Source organism: Sinohyriopsis cumingii, chromosome 10, assembly GCF_028554795.1.
Source record: "Sinohyriopsis cumingii isolate HCF-2022 chromosome 10, ASM2855479v2, whole genome shotgun sequence".
NCBI classification, from domain to species: Eukaryota; Metazoa; Mollusca; class Bivalvia; order Unionida; family Unionidae; genus Sinohyriopsis; species Sinohyriopsis cumingii.
Genome location: NC_142970.1, coordinates 101,699,287 through 101,720,823, shown reverse-complemented (window position 1 = coordinate 101,720,823; position 21,537 = coordinate 101,699,287). Strand labels below are relative to the sequence as shown.

The 21,537-nt window shown below is 37.9% G+C and overlaps 1 protein-coding gene and 1 long non-coding RNA gene across 2 annotated transcripts in view; both read right to left on the bottom strand.

Annotated features, from left to right (window-relative positions):
* Nucleotides 1-1,062: 1,062 nt before the first annotated feature.
* On the bottom strand, nucleotides 1,063-6,085 carry LOC149790732 (uncharacterized). The gene is made up of 2 exons (XR_016423638.1): nucleotides 5,593-6,085; nucleotides 1,063-1,216 (listed from the first exon to the last, which is right to left on the bottom strand). It is a non-coding gene; the product is annotated as an uncharacterized LOC149790732 (long non-coding RNA).
* A 12,912-nt stretch (nucleotides 6,086-18,997) lies between these two features.
* The window catches only part of LOC149790731 (uncharacterized), a 69,549-nt gene continuing 67,009 nt past the window's right edge, over nucleotides 18,998-21,537 (bottom strand). Inside the window, exon 6 of the mRNA XM_089972788.1 lies at nucleotides 18,998-21,018. Coding sequence (XP_089828914.1) covers nucleotides 20,384-21,018 — 635 coding nt within the window. The 3' untranslated portion in view covers nucleotides 18,998-20,383. The remainder of the gene's footprint in view (nucleotides 21,019-21,537) is intronic.

Here is a 21,537-nt window from a genome sequence, read left to right as displayed (position 1 = left end):
CACCATGTATTCTTGTGCCTAAAGCAGATAATACATGTGCTTTCCACATGTGTACGGACTAAAAAAAGGTCAACAGTGTCGCCAAAACAGATTCATTTTCAAAGCCAAGTATGGATGACTGCATTAACAAATTAGAAATGTCAAATATTCACAAAGATTTACTTTTTTTCAAGGAATCTGCCAAATTCCACACACGAAATGAGCAAAAGAAATTTCGCTCTTTGCAACATTCCAGTGTCTAATGAATGATAATATATGTTCTAGATAATTAGAATGCATAGATCGATGATGTCATTATCTACAACACCTGGGAGGATCACTTGGAAACCATTCAGAATTGTTTATATTAACTTGGTGAAGCAAATCTGACAATTTATGTACAAGTGAGATTAGCCAGGTTTATTTCACATTTTTAGGACATATTGTGGGACAAGGTTAAGTTATATATATGTTATGGTCAAGGTCATCTTAGTTCCCAGTGCCTGTTAAAGAAACTTACGCAATTTTTGGGTATGGATGGTTATTATCATACATTTTGCCCTGTTCTTTCTATAATTGACGGGCCTAGGACAAGCTTGTTAAGAAATTTAAGTTTCATTGGTCTTGAATTTGTTTTGACAAATTAAAAGTCTTGTTTAAAAGTGCACCAGTCCTTTCAGAATCACATTTAAATTATTTAATATGTATGTTGATGCTAGTGATGTAGGGGTTGGATGAGTATTGATCCAAGAAGATAAAAATGTAGATCATCCATTACGGCTATTATAAAAAAGTAAACAATAATCAGAGAAATTGTTCCACAACTGAAAAGGAATGTTTGTCTCTGACATTGTCTTTGCAACATTTTGAAGTGTATATTAGCTTATATCTTTCTCTGGATTTGTATTCGGTGATCACAGTGCCCTCATTTTCATTAAACAAACAATGAAAAGTAGAGGTTGTGGCGGTTCAGATAATACTACAAGAATACAGCAATCACATTTGATGTCAGTGACAAAGATAATGAGGATTGAAGATGGACTCAATGTGAATACAAGTAATATATTGCTTTATTCTGTGTAATTCATAGGATATTTAGTTTTAACTATTATAGTATCTGATGCATATTTGGGTTTGATGTAAAATAAAGCATCATTGTGTAGGATGATACATGTTCTTTGAGCATTCCAACAACAATCTTCTGCCCACATGTCAAATATTCTTTATGTGCATCTACCTGCAAAATAAAAATAAGAAAGGTTAAGAACAATTACCATAAATTCACTTTTATAGATGTTGATATGTGCGGTTTTAAAAAAATTGACGCTTTATAAGTACTCAAATCTGTGAATGTGTTATGGTGTTTATGAAACAATCAAAACTTATTTAACAGCCTGAAAGAAGAGAATTCACAGTAAATACACAAATTACACATGGCAAACTTACATGTACATATTTAAATAAATAATACTGATTTCATCACATGATTTTTAGATATTGCTGTTAATAAACCCTCCCCCCATTTAAGAAATTAATAAATATGAACTATTTCAAGTATTATTGTTTTCAGTATTGATGGTAGATGATGAAATTTATATATCTGTCAACGCTGATAAATCAAGGTTTCTTTGAATAGTATATAGCACACGGCTTGCCCCAAGTTGCTTTCAACTGCCAGGTAAGCACTGCTGTATCCACCATGTGGCATCCGAATCCTTGCTAAGAACACGACCGATAATGCCTGACCTCAGCAATTCAAATCCCCCTCCAGATTTTAATCTGGGAAAGCTTTCTTCAAGTTTAGTTCTGAGTTTCACTATATTAGACTAATACCACATAAATAATACAGGCATGACAATATGCACACTTCTGTGTTTACAGTCACAATACAATTTGATGTGTCCAAAAATAGTCTCTATATTACCACTTAATGTTGCTACTATTATCTGATACTAAACACAGATTAGGTTTGGTGAGATAGGTCAGAGTGTTTAGAAGCCTGTCTCTTTTTTTATGTGGATATTCCTATAGTGTTCTTTTAGTTTCAGTTGTACTTTACGAGGACTAGAAATACTGCATTGGATGAGGGTAGACCTGCCAACTCTTACGAATTTACCGCAAGTTTTACGAAATTACCCTTAAAACACGGACTTGCGACATACTAGCAATATGTACAGAAAAATGATCGTTGCCGAAAAATCCGGCAAATTGGTTCATCCGTGTTTTATTTGGATCCGGGTTTCATCTTGCAATTAGTGAAATTAGTCGGGAAATCAGACTAACTTTACATCAGCACCCTAGATGCTTTAAACTGCATATATATGTTCACGCGAAGCGTCTGCATAATCAAACTGTTGATTACAAAATTTTTAGAAATGGCGTCCAGATAGCGATGCATGCTAAAGACGCAATGGAAAATAAGCTATCGAAATGTGTTAATAATCAACACAGAAGAATAAAAAGGACTATTCAGATTCTTGTGTATAAAAGCTGAAAAGGACACAATTATGTCTATTGGACATCACATGCCAATGTGAGTAGGTCTTGTGACGGGAGATATGATTGCCGTCGTCATGTGAATTGGAAATGAATTTCCATGAATTATGTAAAGTTGAGAGATAGCAACAAGTCATTAAGCTGCATAGGATTTGGAACTAGAATTTGTGCAACTGTACTAGTGGTAAACAAAGTCTACGCTTACTTACCAAACGTTTCATTTGAACATAATGTTTATCGTCGATGCGTCGTACTTTTAATTACGTTTTCCAGCATTACAATAGCAGTTATTTATATTTTATTACACTTTACTGAAAACTAATCACCCTTACGGAACAAAATCAACTGCCTTATTGAGACGGACTCATCATAGTCGATAGGTCTGTGAGAGACAAACTTAACGAGTCGGAGACAGAACATAGGTCATAACAATAAGATATTCTCATGCTGTATTCTTCCTGCCTACTCCATCACCCAAAATTGGATGTGTCAACAAAGGATAATGTGTCTTGGCCAATCCACAATGTACAGTTTTAATTCCTCGGAATTTGCAATGATGAGTGAATATCCAATCCAAAAGCCAGATTGTGTGAAAAGCTTGTCTTCATTCATGTTTTATTCATGTGAAAGTGGAAAACAAAATGAATTGGCAAATAAATCTGTAAGAACAATGTAACAAGACAAATCAGGTATTTGTTCATTATAATTGCCTACCTGTATGATATTTTGTTTTTCTCAGACTAATTGATCTAACAATATTGTTTTTATGAATGCCGTTTTAAATTAAACTTTTTGCTCTTATATTTCCTATGAAAAGTTAAACAGAGAACTGTATATTTTTTATTTATTTATTTTGCTTTATTGCATAATTGTATTGTGCTACTTTTATCGTGGCAATATAACCTTATATTTCAAACAGGATGAAATCGCAGACAAATGAACATGTATATATGGGGTGGTGGATGCTACAAAAGCCTGAGCTGTGACTAGCCTTAAAAACTTTACAAGTGTTTTAGAAAATATGTGGGGGCTGTCTTATTCTAACAAAACAATCACATCTGTAGAAGACACATCTAAAATTCGTATTAATCTTTTTAACTACTGCAATAATTTCATATCCAAATATATCAAGCACTTTTAGTACTGTACTGTAGCAGTAATAATACAAACAAATAGAGCTGGTTACTGTTAGCTGTAGCAATGTTATTTATATTCAGTATATTATATTTTTTATAATTGCTACCAAAGTATACTGATATTTTATCAGTGAGGTACTATACAGTCATCTTATATGTACTATAAATATTGTTTCATATATGGATGAATACAGTTTTAAATAATAAAAAAGGTGTAGTTTCCAGTTTGATATCTGTCGAAATAAAGCATCTCATAATTATATGGAAGTGTTCTTTATGTTTACGTATAGAAAATACTCCTAGAATTTTTTTTATTATATAATGAAATATGTTCAGTTTTGTAGCATATATGCTTTGTATGCGATGTCCTTTTTTCAACTCATTTGACTCTTTCTGTGAATGAGAATATATAAAAAGATTAGGGCTTTAAATCTTGCTTGTAAGCGGCTACCCTATTCTGCCACTGTGCGGCAGCGGTAAATTAAACAGACAAAATGTTCCAGTAAAATGGGGTGGGAAGAGTTAGCGGAAATATAACGTGTAAATACATATAATTGTATACAATTTGATACATTTAATTTTGTTTTGTGCTACTTGCAGGCCACCTCTCTTCCAAATGTTAAAACTCTGAGGCATCAGCTGCTGTAATTTAATTCGAATGATATTTTAAATAAGATGCCCAAACATGCCGTTATGTGGTTTAACATCTTGTTGCTATGGTCAGGGGAGTAGTCGTATTGTAATATATTGACGTGTCACAGTGCCATCTGTTGTCAAAATGAGGCATTATATTATGCTAACTTCCTTGATTCTTACTTGCAACGTGCTTGATGCTACATTATTATCATGATTTTGGAAGGTGCAATTTATGTAACTTGTGATATAGCAAGTTTATAAATGGAATGTGAAAACGTGTAATAACTTACATAGCATTTGCCATACGACAAAACTACAGATTCAATTCAAATTGCAAGATACACGGAAGCAGAAGGAACGTAGATCTAGGCACTTGCAAGCAGCCATTTACAGCTTGCATCAATGAAGAATAGAAAATTCATGACTAGAATTATGAATATAGCACCTGCAAGCAGCCATTGACAATAATGCAGAATGAATGTAGCACTTGCAAACTACCACGTACATCCTACATCAATGAATACAATACACATTGATAGAATTATGAAAGTAACACTTGCAAGCAGCCATTTACAATAATCCATCATGGAAGATTAGAAAATACATGCATAGAATTATGACGGTAATCCCCCTCCATAGGTTGCTGGCTGTATTGTGGAAGTACCTTTAAGCGCTTTGAAATTGGTTTGGGACAGTGAATGAATGAGTGTCCCCCTAAACAATTAAAGCACTTGTGGTGAAAATTGCCTGAAAATCCCTATGAACAGCGATCGCTTTTGTGGTAACTAAAGCAAACTCCCTTTGGATACCTTATGTTTGTAATTTGTGAGGGATTGTTTTTTGCGTAGTTGTTATGCCCGACTCTCGAACGGCCTTCATGTAGAGTTCTAGATGTATGGTACCCCATTTGGCTTCCCCATTTGCAACCAGTTGTCTAACGGTTTCATCATAGTACCTCCAATCAGCGCGACTCTCGTCTAGTTTAAGGACAGTTTGTATGTTTTGGGGAAGAGAGGTACTAACTATGGGATAATTTTCACATAGGACACTGGTGAACCTGTTCCAAGCAAAAATCCACTGTCCTATTGCGAGTTGGTTGATCCTAATGTTTGTTTCAATGCTTCAGGACTAAAATTATGCGTATCTAACTGAAATTTGAAACCCGCATCCTGCGAGTTACTTAGGAGGGTAGAACAATCAATGTATGAGCCCGTCCATATGTTTGCCTTACCTTTATCAGTGGATGGTGTGATCGACGAGCTTACAAACTGTGATTGTGAAAGCCCCCCCCCCCCCCGCCCTCGACAAACGATTTGGGCAAAGCTACCTGTAATCACAGCCGTACCTGTACGTGAAGCCATGGTTTCCCTGCTGTTGTGTTGTCTTTTGCTACGAAGGGTTGAAGTTGAAACCCAGTTTGTGGATTATTTTCCGTGAACGGCCAGAGCATAGCTACCAGCTGATCAAATTTGTTATGGATTAATTGTGTCGCATGGGTGGTGAGCCTGTCGGAGACCTTGGGTTACAACATAAAGATGGGGATCCATCCGAGCCTCTTCAGGGCTGTTGGCCGTTGGTGTTGACAATAGTGCCTTCTTTCTGAGCCTCTTGGATTTTAGACCTTGATGGTCTGGCTCTCTTTACTGCCATTTGCTACGCATCCGCAGCTTCCTTTGTAAGGGGCATTATGTAAGGAATGCTATAAAACGGTAACACTTACATATAGTTCATTGATATTACTACGAAGCTATCGTTGCAAATGCATAACCCTTATTGTAATATTATGAACATCACTGTTCATGGTAGTGAGATGAGGCACGTACTTGGTATAGTAAGAAAGAAAATGAAAAAGCGAAAAATATTGGAACATTATGACAATTATGGATCATTGTTTTGATGTGCTGAATACAACATAAAACTAGTAGGAACATACCAATTAGAGGTCAGTGGGCTTAAATGAACTGGGCAAGACATAGCCCATTAACCGGGAGCGAAGTAGTGGAAGTCGAACGTATTTTAACAGTGAACCAAGGACAATAGACTGATAACGCACTCTTAGGTACATATGTTGATGAAATGAATTTATGCAAGTAACAATGGGAAGTATATCTACATATTGCATTATGGTTCTTTGGTTTAATTCTGCGAACGACAGAGAGATCGAGCTAGATAATTATGTCGAATATTCTGCACCCAACCCCATGCATATACCTTATAGAATAGCTCCGAATATTAAAATCGGGAAGTAATCGATCGTCTATTTCTGATTTCAATTGACGCTGATTTATTCTACAGATGGAATGACCCAGTATGAGAGTGACGTAATGTGTAACAAAATAAAGGTTAGCAGAAGTTGTGGAATGGAAACATTGTAAAATAAGTAAATACTTACATTTCAAGAGGTTTCCTCGTGGTCAAAATTCCAGGAAACTGATATTCTAACAACGTGAACCGATAACAACGGGGAAAAGTTTCTAACATAAAAGAAAACACTTCCGCACCCCAGAAGGAAATTGGCACACCTGACGCCAAACGTCCCTAGCAAATCTCTCTGCCCCTTAGCCGGTGCGAAAGAATTGCGGTTGGCTGGGCAGAATACGTGATTAAAAACTTAAAATATATTGGCCCTTGACAGCGCGTTACACGACAAATTCATTAAATAAACTATGTTTCTTCAGCAAGGACTACTTTGATATAAAATTGTGAGATATATTAAGTATATGTTATTTTGTGTGAAACTACTTCGATTCATCCATTTCTAAAGTTCTAACAGCAACGCAATTATTTTAGAATGTTACTATCAGGAGGGATAGATGTTTTAAAATTGCTGTTTAATCTAGAACTACAATCAATTTTTGTTATTTTATATTCGAATCTAGAACGCGAAAAATTATTTAAACAAATTAGAGATCAAATTCAAGAACTTAGGCAACCAAATCTAGACTATAAAAACGAAAGGAACCAAAATGACAAACAGGAAAACACTAAACTAGTACAAGACATGGCAAACGGGAAACTATGTTTCGCAGGAAACAAATGGAGATTTCAAAAGAAACACTTAAGAATAAGCAGCTCATATTAACACCATCAGCCTTACCAACTGGGAATGAACTGAATCTAAATGGTCCTTTACGTCAAAAGATACAAAGTGTGAAGAAGAACATATAACTGCAAAGTGCTAAAGGGGTAATATACATTTTTAACAGCATTTAGAGGTCTTAAAACGGAGACAGGAGACCGACGATAGTGGTGGTTGATCTCTTGTCGTTCAAAAGCACAAAAGCATTTACACCCATCGTTTTTCCCAGATCTTTTTTATAGTGGTAGATTGCGTCACACTGATTCTTGATCCATCGGCTCATTTTCATGCAGACGTCGCTCGAAGTTGAGGGGTACGCAACAGACTAAATCAGGACTGTTTCCGCGTGGATAAATCCAGTAAACTCTGTAACATACGCGATTTCTCTTAGACTTTGATTTGGGAGGGGGTAGTTTTTTAGCAGCTGACGTAGCAGCTAAAGACGAGGAGTGTGTCACCGTTGGATGTGATGTTCCTAGATACGCGGATTTCCATTTTTTATTTATCAAATTAGGAAAGACTCTTGTCAAATTGGGCTTGGTTCGCATCACAAGCAACGGAAAACGAAAGAACCAGAGGCTAATGAGGACGCAGTCACGGTAGCTTTAGATTATAGCTGAGGGATTTACGGTTGTGTCCTAGCCGCTGTGCATCTCATGCCGGTAGAAGGTGATTTATTTGGTCATGTTTGGGGGCTTTTATTTTTTGAAGACATTTCCTTTTCTGGGGCTGTGACCTGTTTTGACAATGCTGCTCCTTTTCAACTGGGTACGTTTGGGTCGGGGAGTGTCTTTTTTGTGGGGATGCCTTTTGTGGATTTAGGATCCCATTTTAAAAGGGAGCGAATTATGACACGTGGTTGCAAAATGATTTACTTTTTGGTTTGATTGTGGATGCGGATATCTGCCAGTCTCGTCAAGGCTACTTTTCTTCTCTCAAAACATTGTTTGGTTTGATGAGAGATATTAATCATGCCTTGAAGTAATTGACGTGCTGTCACCGTAAATCATCGCAATACTTATCTAAGACAGGCTTCTAAGATACGATCACTGATTTTGAAGGTTCGTTTCTGTAAGTCTACCTTGTAGTAAATACATACATTATAATTCTGGTCAATGAGTAGTTGACCAATGTTTGAACGAATGAACGCTTTAATCAGAATCAGTCCCCCTGCGGGTCCGGGGTTGTAGAATTGGCCCGACGTGCCTCGCTACGTGTCGTAAAAGGCGACTAAGTAGAGGCAACCTGTTTGCCGTGGGTTGCGTCCCGTGTCGGAGGAGGAAAGGATCCTGGTAGTTGAACAGAGGCTTTCCCTGCAACACACTACTTTGGCCTCTACTTCTCTTAGACGGGTGGTCGGGATGGGCCCGGTTCCGACAAATCGGCTGGTCACGCCGAGCCCTAGGAGGTCTTTATTTACTCTCTCACCTTCTTTATCTGTCTCCTTGTATCTCTCTTGATACCACCGTTGCCCCTAAATTCTCTTCCTTTATCTTTCCCTTTTCCAAGTCTTAGAAGACTTCCTAGAAGGCGGTGGCTTAACGGGTCAATCGGGGGGTAATTTTACCGACCTTAGAAATTGGCGACTTCAGGGTCATTCAAAGGTAATTTTATCAACTGAGTATGGCATCTGTGTATCCCTGACACTTGAAAAGTGTCCCCTTGTTGGGCTCCTTGGTGGGTGGGGAGCACGGGTGCTGAATTTTTAATCTAGCCAAAATGGATATTTCCAAAAAAAATCAAAATAAACGTACCAAAACTTTATCTGACTCGGACGACGAACCATGTAGTGTGGACACATTTCCACGCTTCATGGTAATACAATCTAAAGATGCCGCAAGATCCCTTGCTTCACTCTCTCCGTTTGTGATTGAGAAAACAATTACAGGTTTGATTGGTACGCCAAAGAGCGTCAAAAAAATGAAATCGGGTTGCCTTCTCGTGGAATGTGAGCGACGAGGTCAGTCAGACAATATCGGGAAAATAAAAACTTTCTTCGATATTCCAGTGACCTCATTCGCTCACACCACACTGAATACGTTCAAAGGCGTGATTCGCTGTCGTGACTTGGCTGGAGTCACCGACGCAGATATCATCGAAGGAATGAAAAGTGAAGGTGTCACTGCAGTCCGTCGAATACGTATCAAACGTAATAATAACCTGCAGGACACCAACACCATTGTACTCACCTTCAACAAGCCAACTGTACCCAAAGTGGTCAAAGTTGGCTTCTTGCAAGTGAAGGTTGACATCTACATTCCAAACCCCCTTCGATGTTACAAATGTCAAAAATACGGCCATCACGAAGACCGCTGCTCTAAAACCCAAATATGTGGCCGATGCGGAGAAAATTCTCATCAGGAAGCTGACTGTAGAGCAACTCCGCATTGTGTCAACTGTGGAAAAGAGCACCACGCAAATTCCAAGGATTGCGATACCTGGAAACAGGAGAAGGAAATTCAGAGGGTAAAATACACAAATAATATTCCCTATCCAGAAGCCAGAAAACTTGTACAGGCGAAAACAGCCCATCCTGGCCCATCCTTCTCCACTGTAGTGAAGAGCAATCCTAAAACAACGAAGGACGCTCAAACACAAACAGAAGCACCCGATTCAACACCAAGCTCAAACACCCCTCATTACCAATTACAGATAAACACGGCATCTACACAAACTACATTCAGCAATACCCAACAAACTAAATCACCAAAAAACAAAAATAAATCTCATGGAAACAGGCAACAAAAGGGGTCAGATGACCCCATCAAACTTTATAACAGGTTTGGAGACATCGAGAGCATGGATGCAGAAAAATCTGCTCCATGCGCTCAAGGGAACTCCAGACCTACAAACAAAAAATTCACCCCCGTACTTCCTCCAGAGAAATAACAAAACAAATTCCCTCTGCGAAAGGTCTAACCTAGCTCCACAATCTTTAATTTAAATTTATAATGAAAAACACTATCATACAATGGAATTGTCGAGGACTTAAAGCAAATTACAATGATCTTCTCCTGCTTTTAAACGAACATGATCCTGCGGTACTATGCCTTCAAGAAACCTTCTTGAAAGATACGGACAACATCACATTTAAAAACTACTCCCTGTTTAACACCTGCTCTCCAAATGTTGATAGGGCATCAGGAGGAGTTTCTGTTATTGTGAATAACAGAGCTCCTCATAGTTTCATTCCTTTAAACACCAATTTACAAGCCATTGCTGTAAGCGTCACTCTACATCGAGTGATTACATTTTGCTCTATTTATTTACCACCAAACACTAACCTAGTACCAAACGAACTCGATAATCTTGTTCAACAGCTTCCCACACCCTTTGTTTTACTCGGGGATTTTAATGCCCATAACATTTTATGGGGATCGAATCATGTAAGTGACAGAGGTCACAAAGTTGAAGACTTTATTTCTAGACACGATCTTTGTCTATATAATACCAAAACACCTACATATTTACACCCAGGCACGGGTACATACACATGCATCGATTTGACAATTTGTTCTCCTTCGCTGCTTTTGGACTATGAATGGAAGGTCGCTGATGACCTTCACAGCAGCGATCACTTTCCAATCTCCCTTGTAAATCATAACTCTACAATTGATGAAGTAATTCCACAATGGAATTTAAAGAAGGCCGACTGGGCCAAATTCGAAACACTCTGTAAAACCAGGCTGAATGAGGATACAGTTTTCAATGTTAACGACCCCATCAGCATTTTACATCTATTTTAACCGACATTGCAGAAGAATCTATCCCCAAGTCCTCAGCAAACTGAAAAAGAACCCTAAAACCTTGGCTCACTAAGGAATGTAAGGAAGCCATACGGCAACGCCGAGAAGCCTTGAAAAAATTTAACAATCATCCGACGCCCGAGAATTTCAGTAAATATCGTATTCTCCGGGCCAAAGCTCGCCGCACAATCAAAGAAAGTAAACGAGTATCATGGATGAAATATGTTTCCTCTTTAAACTCTCGTTCCTCAATTAAGAAAGTTTGGGACACGATCCGAAAAATAAACGGAAAGAGAAAACACAATTCTTTCCGGCATCTAAAAGTGAACAATAACAATCTTAGCTCCAAACGTGACATAGCAAATGTTCTTGCTGATACATTCTCTAAAAATTCGTCATGATCTAATTATTCCGAAGCCTTCCAAAAATTGAAAACTCAAAAAGAAAAGTCACGTTTAAAATTCACATCCAACAACTCGGAAAGCTACAACCAGCTGTTTTCACTATCAGAACTTATGGAGGCTTTAGACAAGGCCCATGATACTTCCGCTGGGCCTGACAAAATACATTACCAGTTTTTAAAACATCTTCCAGAATCATCTTTAACATCTCTTTGAAAACTCTTCAATGATTTATGGATTACTGGTAACCTACCTAAAATATGGAAAGAAGCAACAGTAATACCAGTTCCCAAACCCGGTAAAGATAGTGAAGATCCTACCAACTATCGACCTATTGCACTCACAAGCTGCATGTGCAAAACAATGGAACGAATGATCAATTCTCGGCTTGTATGGTACCTGGAAACTAACAATTTAATATCTCCTTTCCAAAGTGGCTTTCGTTATGGACGGAGCACCAACGATCATCTGGTTAGACTAGAAACATTCTTTCGCGATGCATTTATCAAGAAAGAACATTTAGTAGCGGTTTTCTTTGATTTAGAAAAGGCCTATGACACAACATGGAAGTACGGGATACTAAAAGACCTGTACGATCTAGGTCTAAAAGGCCGTCTGCCCTCTTTCATATCCAACTTCCTCTCCGACAGAGAATTCAAGGTACGAGTGGGCTGTACTCTCTCAGATTTGCACGAGCAAGAGATGGGTGTGCCCCAGGGCAGTATTTTATCTGTGACACTTTTCAATATCAAAATTAATAACATCACCAAGTGTTTGACTCCTGGTGTGGATTGCTCACTATATGTTGATGATTTTCTCATATGTTATCGGTCAAAGCACGTGCATACAATTGAAAGACAACTACAGCAAAATATCAACAAGATTCAAAATTGGGCTAGTACGAACGGTTTCAAATTCTCGAAATCAAAAACGGTATGTATGCATTTCTGTCAATTACGACGACACCACGATGAACCTAAACTCACGCTGGAAGGAACACCTATTCCAGTTGTTGAGGAAACAAAATTTTTGGGTATTATCTTTGACAGAAAACTGACTTTTATTCCACACCTAAAAAACTTGAAAGCCAAATGCTTAAAAGCACTTGACCTACTTAAAGTAGTAGCGCACACTGACTGGGGTGCTGATAGAAAAGTCATCCTGAATTTATATAGAACGTTTATTCGCTCCAAACTAGACTATGGTTGCGTTGTGTATGGTTCTGCCAGAAAATCGTATCTTAAAATGCTTGATCCAATTCATCATCAGGGAATAAGACTGGCTCTGGGAGCATTTAAAACATCCCCGTGTGAAAGCCTTCTAGCTGAGGCGAATGAATCACCGTTATCGCATCGTAGAGAAATGCTTTCCGCACTGTATGCTCTCAAATTAAAATCAAACCCTCTGAATCCTGCTTTTTCGGCTGTTTTTCAACCCAAATACAAAACTTTATACGAAAATAAACCAAACGCCATACCTTCCTTTGGCATTAGAATATCATCCAGCCTTGACACTACAAATATAGATCTTTCTAAAATTCAGAAAACATCCATCTCTGAAACACCACCCTGGCTAATTAAACAACCAAAAGTACGTTTTACGCTACACGATGGAAAAAAATCCGAAACAAACCCTTCTATCTTCCACAACTCTTACCATGAACTCCTCACCGAATTTAAAAACTACACCAGAATTTACACTGATGGATCAAAGGATGAGGAAAAGACTGCTGCAGCCTTTGTTTGTGGAAATCACACAACGCAAGTTCGCTTACCAAATGGAGCATCAATTTTTACAGCCGAAATCAGAGCAATAGACCTTGCTCTGCAACATATAGAAAAGAACCGTATTTTAAACTGTATCATCTTCTCCGACTCGCTATCAGTACTCCAGTCACTACACAATAGAAAACTGGAGAACCCATTATTGAAAAAGATACTCGTAAAAAATACCGAGCTGAGTGTCTCCCACAATATAATATACTGTTGGTTACCTAGCCACATTGGTATTAAAGGTAACGAAAAAGCAGATCGCGCTGCTAAAATGGCCCTTTCTCAAGAACCATCTGATTTTAAAATACCATATACTGATTTTAAACCTTGTATCAGAACGTTCTTACGTCAGAAGTGGCAGGCATCATGGAATGATGCTGTAAATAACAAACTTCACGCAATCAAACCAACTCTAGGAGAATGGACTCCTTCCTACAGAACCATTCGTAGGGAGGAGGTAGTCATTGCAAGAATCCGAATTGGTCATACTTATATCACCCACACCCACATACTAAAAGGTGAAGACCCACCAGAGTGCGTTTCTTGCAATGAACCTTTCACTGTCAAGCACTTTATGATAGAGTGCTTTGACCTACAACCTACGCGCGATCGTTATTACATTGTGCATGACATGAAAGAACTTTTTGATAATATAAACATCACTCGTATTATAGAGTTCATGAAAGCTGTAAATATTTACTCTAGACTCTGACTTTTATGCTATCACCTTGTGCAGTTTTATGCAATATATATACCGTCCCATTTTAATACCTATTCATCTTTTTTACATCTCCCGTTGATCGGGAAGCTTTATTTTGCACCGTTACCATCTTACCGTTTTTAATTTCAACCATTTGATCTTTTATATTGCTGGTCGATATAGGACCTTTTATAAGTTTTAAAAGATTATACAAATAACACTTTGTTTGGCGCTAAATAGCCTAAAAGTGCTGATGCGCCGTTAAAAACAAACAATCAATCAATCAGAATCAGTCCTCTGATATCATTCAGGCACCAATGGTTTAAACATTGGTGACGTAACAGATGCAATCTTTTATTGCGTTTGACTTGTATTTTGTCGGATTCCTGGTAAATACGTTCTTCCAGCTCCACAGGCAAACCACATATGTTCTCGTGTAAATTAGCCAGGAAGAGATTACTGAAGTCGTCCCACTAAAGGTAGCCAGTTCTAGGAAGGCTGAATCAATCTGATCACACTCGTAAAGTGGCACACCTCAACTAAAACACACCTGACCGTATCACTTTTGCCCAAGTAGATATATCCACATCCGCCTAATTCTTTGTAGCTAGGTCCTCTTTGATATTTCAGCCACTTGGAAGGTTTCAATCGACTTTGAAAGTCGCAGTATTTAAACAAACGCACAGTCAACGAATATTCTTTTTTCACAGGATTATTTCGATGAGGGTACGGTGAAACCCAAATTAGGTTGCTAAGGCATGGAGGACATCTCTAGGGTGGTATCCACATGGTTTCACATTGAGGATAAAAACCAGTAAAGAATCCACGATAATGAGAGGCATCGCTTTCTCATCCGTTAGGTTTAACACGCACATATTCACTTTCCATGGTAGATGTTGTAGGAGTAGTAGTCATAGAAAAGTTTCCATGATGTTTTGAATCGTTGAGGTCGCAACGTATGGCATCCATGCAATCGCAAGCCACAGCATTGTACTCTACTTGGGAATCACTGAACGTGAATTGTGAATGTCTGAAAGAATTGATCTTTCTGGCTTGGCAAATGTAGTCACAATGAACTATCGGTCTTGCACGTTTTCCCCTTTTTATACTAGTCGTAATGGAGCTTGTAAAGTTTTCAATTTTGTTTGTCTAGTTTTGGAAGTTTTCCTTTTTCTCTCCGTGGACAACTGTACTACCTTCTCTAGGGAACCACTGTATATCGTATTCCAATCCAGCCTCAGGTACAAAGTAGACAAATCCTGTTCTAGCTAAAACATTCGGAATAGGTAATCATTCTTTGTCCTTAGTCCATTTTAAACGTTTCCGGTCGACTGGCACAATCATTATTGTCAGGCAAGAAGAGAGGAAAATTGTATTTTTTTAACTTGGAGTTCACAGTTGGTCTCTCACTTGATATTTGCTGAGTCGATGTCATCGTTCTTATTGGTAATTATCGTCTTGGAACCACATTTTTATGCCAGTGGTTCCAAACCTTAAAGTGAAGTCGCTGTGAAGCCGCACTCGCTTCTGATACAGTTTGTTCACACCTTGACTAACGATTTGGTGAGTGGGTAAACGTACAGTCTTGTGAGGGTCGAGGATGGTCAGTTTAAAATGTTGATCCTCTCTAGGTTGGAAGGCTTCTTTCAATACCTCAATATTCAATACGTGACTGGTGCGATAATTTAGAGTCACTCCTTTCACATTATACTATGTGTGCAATTTCGCCTTGCTGGTTACTGTATTCGTAGTCGTAATGTTTTGGACCGCCTCTAGCAGAACTTAAAATCTTGTCGAGGTGCTCGTCTGCTCAGGCTCCTAAACAGTCTCTTTCGATGTCAGGGTGACGGTGACCAAGGCTATCGATGTAGATGAATATGTCCGTATCAAAATGTAGCGAACGATCTCCTGACAGTTTTAACACTACGTACAATTTTAAGCCAGCATGGGCTGTCACGTAGGCTGCAATAATAACATATCCAAATTCGTCGGCCTGTACAAACTCCAGTTCTTCTTTAAAGATAAAATTAAAAAAGTAAAAAAAGAAAAGTAATATTAGGATAAGCGAATTTAAAAGAAATTTGAATACAAAAATGCAAAAACGGTATATACAACAATATCGGGATGCCGCCGCGAGTTTCGAACTCTCGACCTCTTGTTTTGCAGGAGGATTAAATATTCGTCCATCTTTTGGTTTTGTCGTGAATCATCTCAAAAAAGAAGGACGGTTGTATCAGATATTCCGTCTTGGGTAAACACAGTCGTTGTGCCATTTTGCCCCACAAGCAATTTAACATCACTTTGGCAAATGATCGTCGACGTACGTTTTTCTCGATGTGATCTAAAATTATGCCTACCTGCTCAAAGTATTTATCTTTGAGTTTATTTCGGTCCTCGGAAGTGTGACATCAGAAAGGATATCCGTTGGCTTCTTGTTTCAGTTTCAAAAAGGCATCCACGTAGTCTGCGAAAATCCTTTTATAGGTCTCGTTGACCTTGTGATACTGTTCTGTCTGGGGAAAGTTGTAAATTTCGTATACTTGGTATCCCAGGTCCAGCGCTTTAAACAATTCCAAGGTAACACACGTGTCTGTCAATGTGCGTCCTTCCTGGGTGTGTTGACAAGGTTGGTCTTGGTTGTATTTTTCGGCACAAGTACAGGCAAAAAGGAAACATCAGTTTTATATATAACCTTTACCATTTAATCTATGGGCTTTTATAACTGTTTGATTTTTCTATTACTGGTCGATAAGAAAATTGGTATCCCTTTTAATTAATCCTACATATAATCTTTTGTATGGCCTTAAACTCCTAACATTGCTGATGTGCAACAAAATACAATCAAACAGTAATTCGTATTGTCGAGTGTTTTCCACGTGGATGTGTTCCGTCAGCAACTGTTGGTACCCTGCTGGAACGTGACAATATTTGCACACGTAAGGATACAGCGAACACACATATATGTATTTGATTTCTTCCTCTTTTTCCTCGTCAGCGTGGTACAGCACACATGTAGCATTCGTCCGTCCTCCATACAAACTGTCCCCAGGGCTCAGAGGGTCCATCATCTCGTAACTTAACTCGATGCGCTTAAATTCGGGATAGGTTTTAAAACTAATCGCACTGTGTCCCAACATTTCCAGAAATTGGTATCCTTGCTGTTCTAAATTTAAGCGTAGCTGAAAAGTGACCTTGTACACATCGTCCATGGTACATTGTAAAAACTGCTTTTGGGTGTACCGTCAAGGGTAGCAGAGAGGAAATCCAAGAAAAAAAGCAACCGTTAAACTCTTACACGATTTTAGATTTTCTACGTTCCAAGTTTACGATTTGGTGACTAATTGGACGCTGTTTCTTTCCTGAACATACATGCACATCGGCACTATCGGTACGTATGACTTGTCTACAAGTAGATCAACATTTCAAGAGTGGACAAGCACTTGTATGTTGTCTACCTTGCGTCTTCAGATGCTTTTGGTAACATGTAGGGCTGACAAATGTTCGCTGACAAGTTAAGTAAGGCATTCGCTTTTGTCCTTCGTTAAGGCATGGTTTAGAGGGTAAACACCCCTCACATTTCGATCAAAAATACTTGTGTTGCTCTTGATTGTTATAGCCATAGTCACATTTCTCACAATACTTTTATCCCAGGAATCCAGTGATACTGGTAATGACATTGTAATGTTCATCGTAATAATACACATGAATGTAGTTTCCGTCTTTGAAATGTTTGCCTTAAAACAACAAGAGGTCCGCGCATTTCCTGAGGGTGCACTTTCAGGGTGTAGCTTGGAGCTAAAATGTCTTTCAATAAACCAAAAGGTATATTTTAGCACCGCTTCACACTTTCCTTTTTCTAAGATTCTCTAGAGAAGAATTTTGTTAACAGTATTGAAAACATCTAACACATACTATTAGAGTCTGCTTGAGCACTCCTACGAAAGCTAATGTTACCGTTATGAATGTATCTGACTCCTTATAATACAAGAACCCTAGTCACTACTGACATTTTATTTTCCAAAGACGGCAATATGCAATAAACTGGATCAGTATTATGATTCCGACCTTTCTATGTATAACACGCACATTTATTTAAGATACAAAATTAAAATAGGCAGCAATAAATCGGATAATTAACGATCGTCTATTCATGTGAATATTTTCCGGCGGTGGAGATGAGAATTTTGACGTCAGACCTGATATTTGTATATATTCTTATACGAACGACTTCTTTACTTGCTTCCGGACACAGATTTATAAGTGAACGTATCGCCAACGTTCTGTATGTTTCACTTAAATCCTACCCTTCCTTAATGACATTGGATTGAGGATACTATCAGATGATTATCTTTGTTCGTGTAATGTGGAATATTCGGCATGAAATTGATGCGAACTATGGTAGGACTGTAGGGACAACTTGTCCCGTTGCTGTTTCCAATACAGAAAGAGTTGTTTTCCTTGAACGGAGTTCTAAATGGCTACTACTTGAGCACTGGTGTAGCAAATGGAGGAAAGGTGTGTTCGTCCGTTCATTAGAATGAAACTTCATCCTAAGAAAGTCTTATATTTAAAGAGAAATATGTGCATTCAGTGTCTTATATTTAAAGAGAAATATGTGCATTCAGTGATCACTCGCACAGTTATTGAATGGAATATGTGTGGTATACGTAGAGAATTCACATCCAATGACCACATAAATTATAATAGTAAATGAGTGGTGTCTGAAGAGACGATATCCTATTTCAACGACTATACACAGTTAATATTAGTAATGGCGTGGTACCTGAGGCGGAAAAAAAATGATTAATTGACGAAGGATAAGAAAAAGGCAAGGATAGTTGAGCAAACGGCATTAATGATCACCCAAACGAAGTTGTATAACTGCCGCGTATCCTAACGTGAAGCGAACTCCCTTATATTTATACAACTGCTAGTCGCGAACAATCTTCCCAGAATATATATATGTGTGTGTGCGTTTGTGTGTCTGTCTGTGTGTCTTAAAATTCCTTAAGTAGTCAAATTACTAATGCACTAAAAACAATTCCAGAACAAACATTTAATTACAGAAGAAACTAGAATATAACATGAAAGGATAAACACGTCTTGCTATATTAACGCTTAAACCCAACTGTTGTATGCTGCTGTTCATACGCAAGGAATTCGGGTTTTAGACTGAATGTTGTCTCGTTGCTTGTTTACCGGCTTGCTGGAGTAAACTTATCCGGGCTTTAAATTGATTAGCTTGAAAAGCGTTGAAGGTTTTACGACCGTTATGTTATGTATATGTAATCTGCATTGATTGTTGGTTTTAATTAATGGTGTACCTGACCAGTGACATTTATTTTTTTAAAAACTTCATCATACATCTCAAATATTTTCTTTAAATATTCAGACCATTCATAATCTCAAACATGTTTACTTTAGTTTGAATTAAATATACAGTCTTCATTCTGACCGTAGAAGCTTCCAGAAAGGAACATTCACACTTAGCTGACAGAGTATTTCCAGAAAATGTTAAGTGCGACTAGGTCAAGTGCAGAGTTACATAAACTTGTTTACGTCAGGAATATTCATTCTTGCCTTACCTTCCGAAGCAGGATCAGTCTATTTTTTGTGTTCCTTATTTAATTTTGGTGGAGTTTTTAAATAAAATGTATGCTCACTGGAATTACAAAGAACTCAATAATAATCTTAAAATAAAGCATTGCTTTAGAATTGTAGTTATTTCACACAACGACATTTGTATTATATTATTGTGATACATCATAAGGCTTAAGACGTCACATTTGCACATTTACATACTCGAGACTAAATGCGCCTCAACACATTCAGTACTGGCATTAATTTGAAATACGACTGGAATTTAGTTGAAACTTCATATATTTGGACTTGTAATGTAACTTTTAGGAATAATTAAAATTTAATTGAAAATAGTGTTAGTTCATTTTAAATTTTAACGTTTTCTTATACTAAAATAAATAATTTCTAGAAATTTACAAAAAGCGTTGGTTTTAGCTTTTTTCTCCTACCCATAATTATAGGGTCGTAACAGTTAGAAAATTGTTCTCTGCTGGTGAGCTTGGGAAATTGTTGACAAATCCTAACTCCTCTTGAGACTGGTAATGTATGTTAAAAAGCCAGTCTTCTAGAATTAAACATATTTTCGGTGAAATTAATATAAGGCAAATTACTTTATGGAAACGCTACCCATAATCCGTTGATGAAGAGCAGTTTGGTAACTCATTGTAACTTCACGGATGTGAGAAACAGGTCCTTTCCTGCGCATGTTCAGATCCCCTGAAACGTGAAATAAATATCTTAACCGTTTATATTCAATGCAGACAGCAGTATCGTATGGTCAGTTCGTTTAGATTAACTCTTCCTAAGGCATGTATGGGTCACGTATAGGTCTTTTCTACACCATTGGCCTCAAATAAGTTATTTTTGATTTGCCAGTATAAACTGTTTTATGTCTTGGAAACCTTTCGTCATTTCGTCTTTTATCCTGTTCTCTAAGATATCAACTCTCTGGTTAATATTGATATCCATGGTTGTAATTCTCCCTGACATATTCTTCAAAGCTTCTCTATGCTCATCAAGGACATGTCCATGCCTATTGACACTATCTGCAATGTCTTGAGATGGTTGTCCGCCATTTGGCAATATTCTTGGACGAAATACCTTGAATCTATTCTCTGACAACCCAAGCTCCTTACAGATTGTTCCAATAGGAGTTATGAGAGTTGAGCAACCTGTACTGCTTCCGCCGATGACCATACCTATTGCATGTAAATTGTCTACATTTCCACCATAACACATGAACGCTAACGCACCCGAATCACCATAAGTAGCAAAACCAGGCGATACGATCTCCAGTTGCCCAAACATAGCCGGAAAGCAGTAATTTCCCCACTCGAATGCCACTCGTGCAGATGTCCCATTCCAACCAAGAAACCCACGTGTGATGCCACTGGTGATTCCGAACTTTATTACCGCCGAGCCCCTCTGTGACGATGGTATTGGATCCAGAGTCTTCCCACTGTTGTACATCATAGGCTCATCAATCGGAAAGCCTAGAATTTAAACAAATACTAATGCATATGCTGCTCAACAATTTATGATACTTTTAAAATAAATTATTTGTATTTCTTTCACATTGCTACAATGGCATACAACAATAACTAAATCTTTATGTTCAACATATCGTGCATGCAGGACCAATATAAACATTACATCAGATACTGTTTATGATCAAATTACGCAAATACATTTCGAGTACAAATTTAGATCCTACCTTATCATAGATAAGTAGTTAGAACAGCACGGCAGTTCATGCGAATCTGGTGTTTTTCTCCGTTTGATCACTTAAGTTTGCTAGTGTATGTCCTTCCCCTCTTATTCCAAGATAGAAGTTAAAATAGTAATATAGGACACAAATAAGAATTAGACTTTTCTCAGACAACTATTTCCATAGCAATAATACATTTACTGGTCAATCTATTTCATTTTCAGTCTGAGAGAAATTATTATTTGGGCTGATATTTCACTGAATATCTCTATTCTTATGTTACGTATTTAGGCTCGAATAAAAA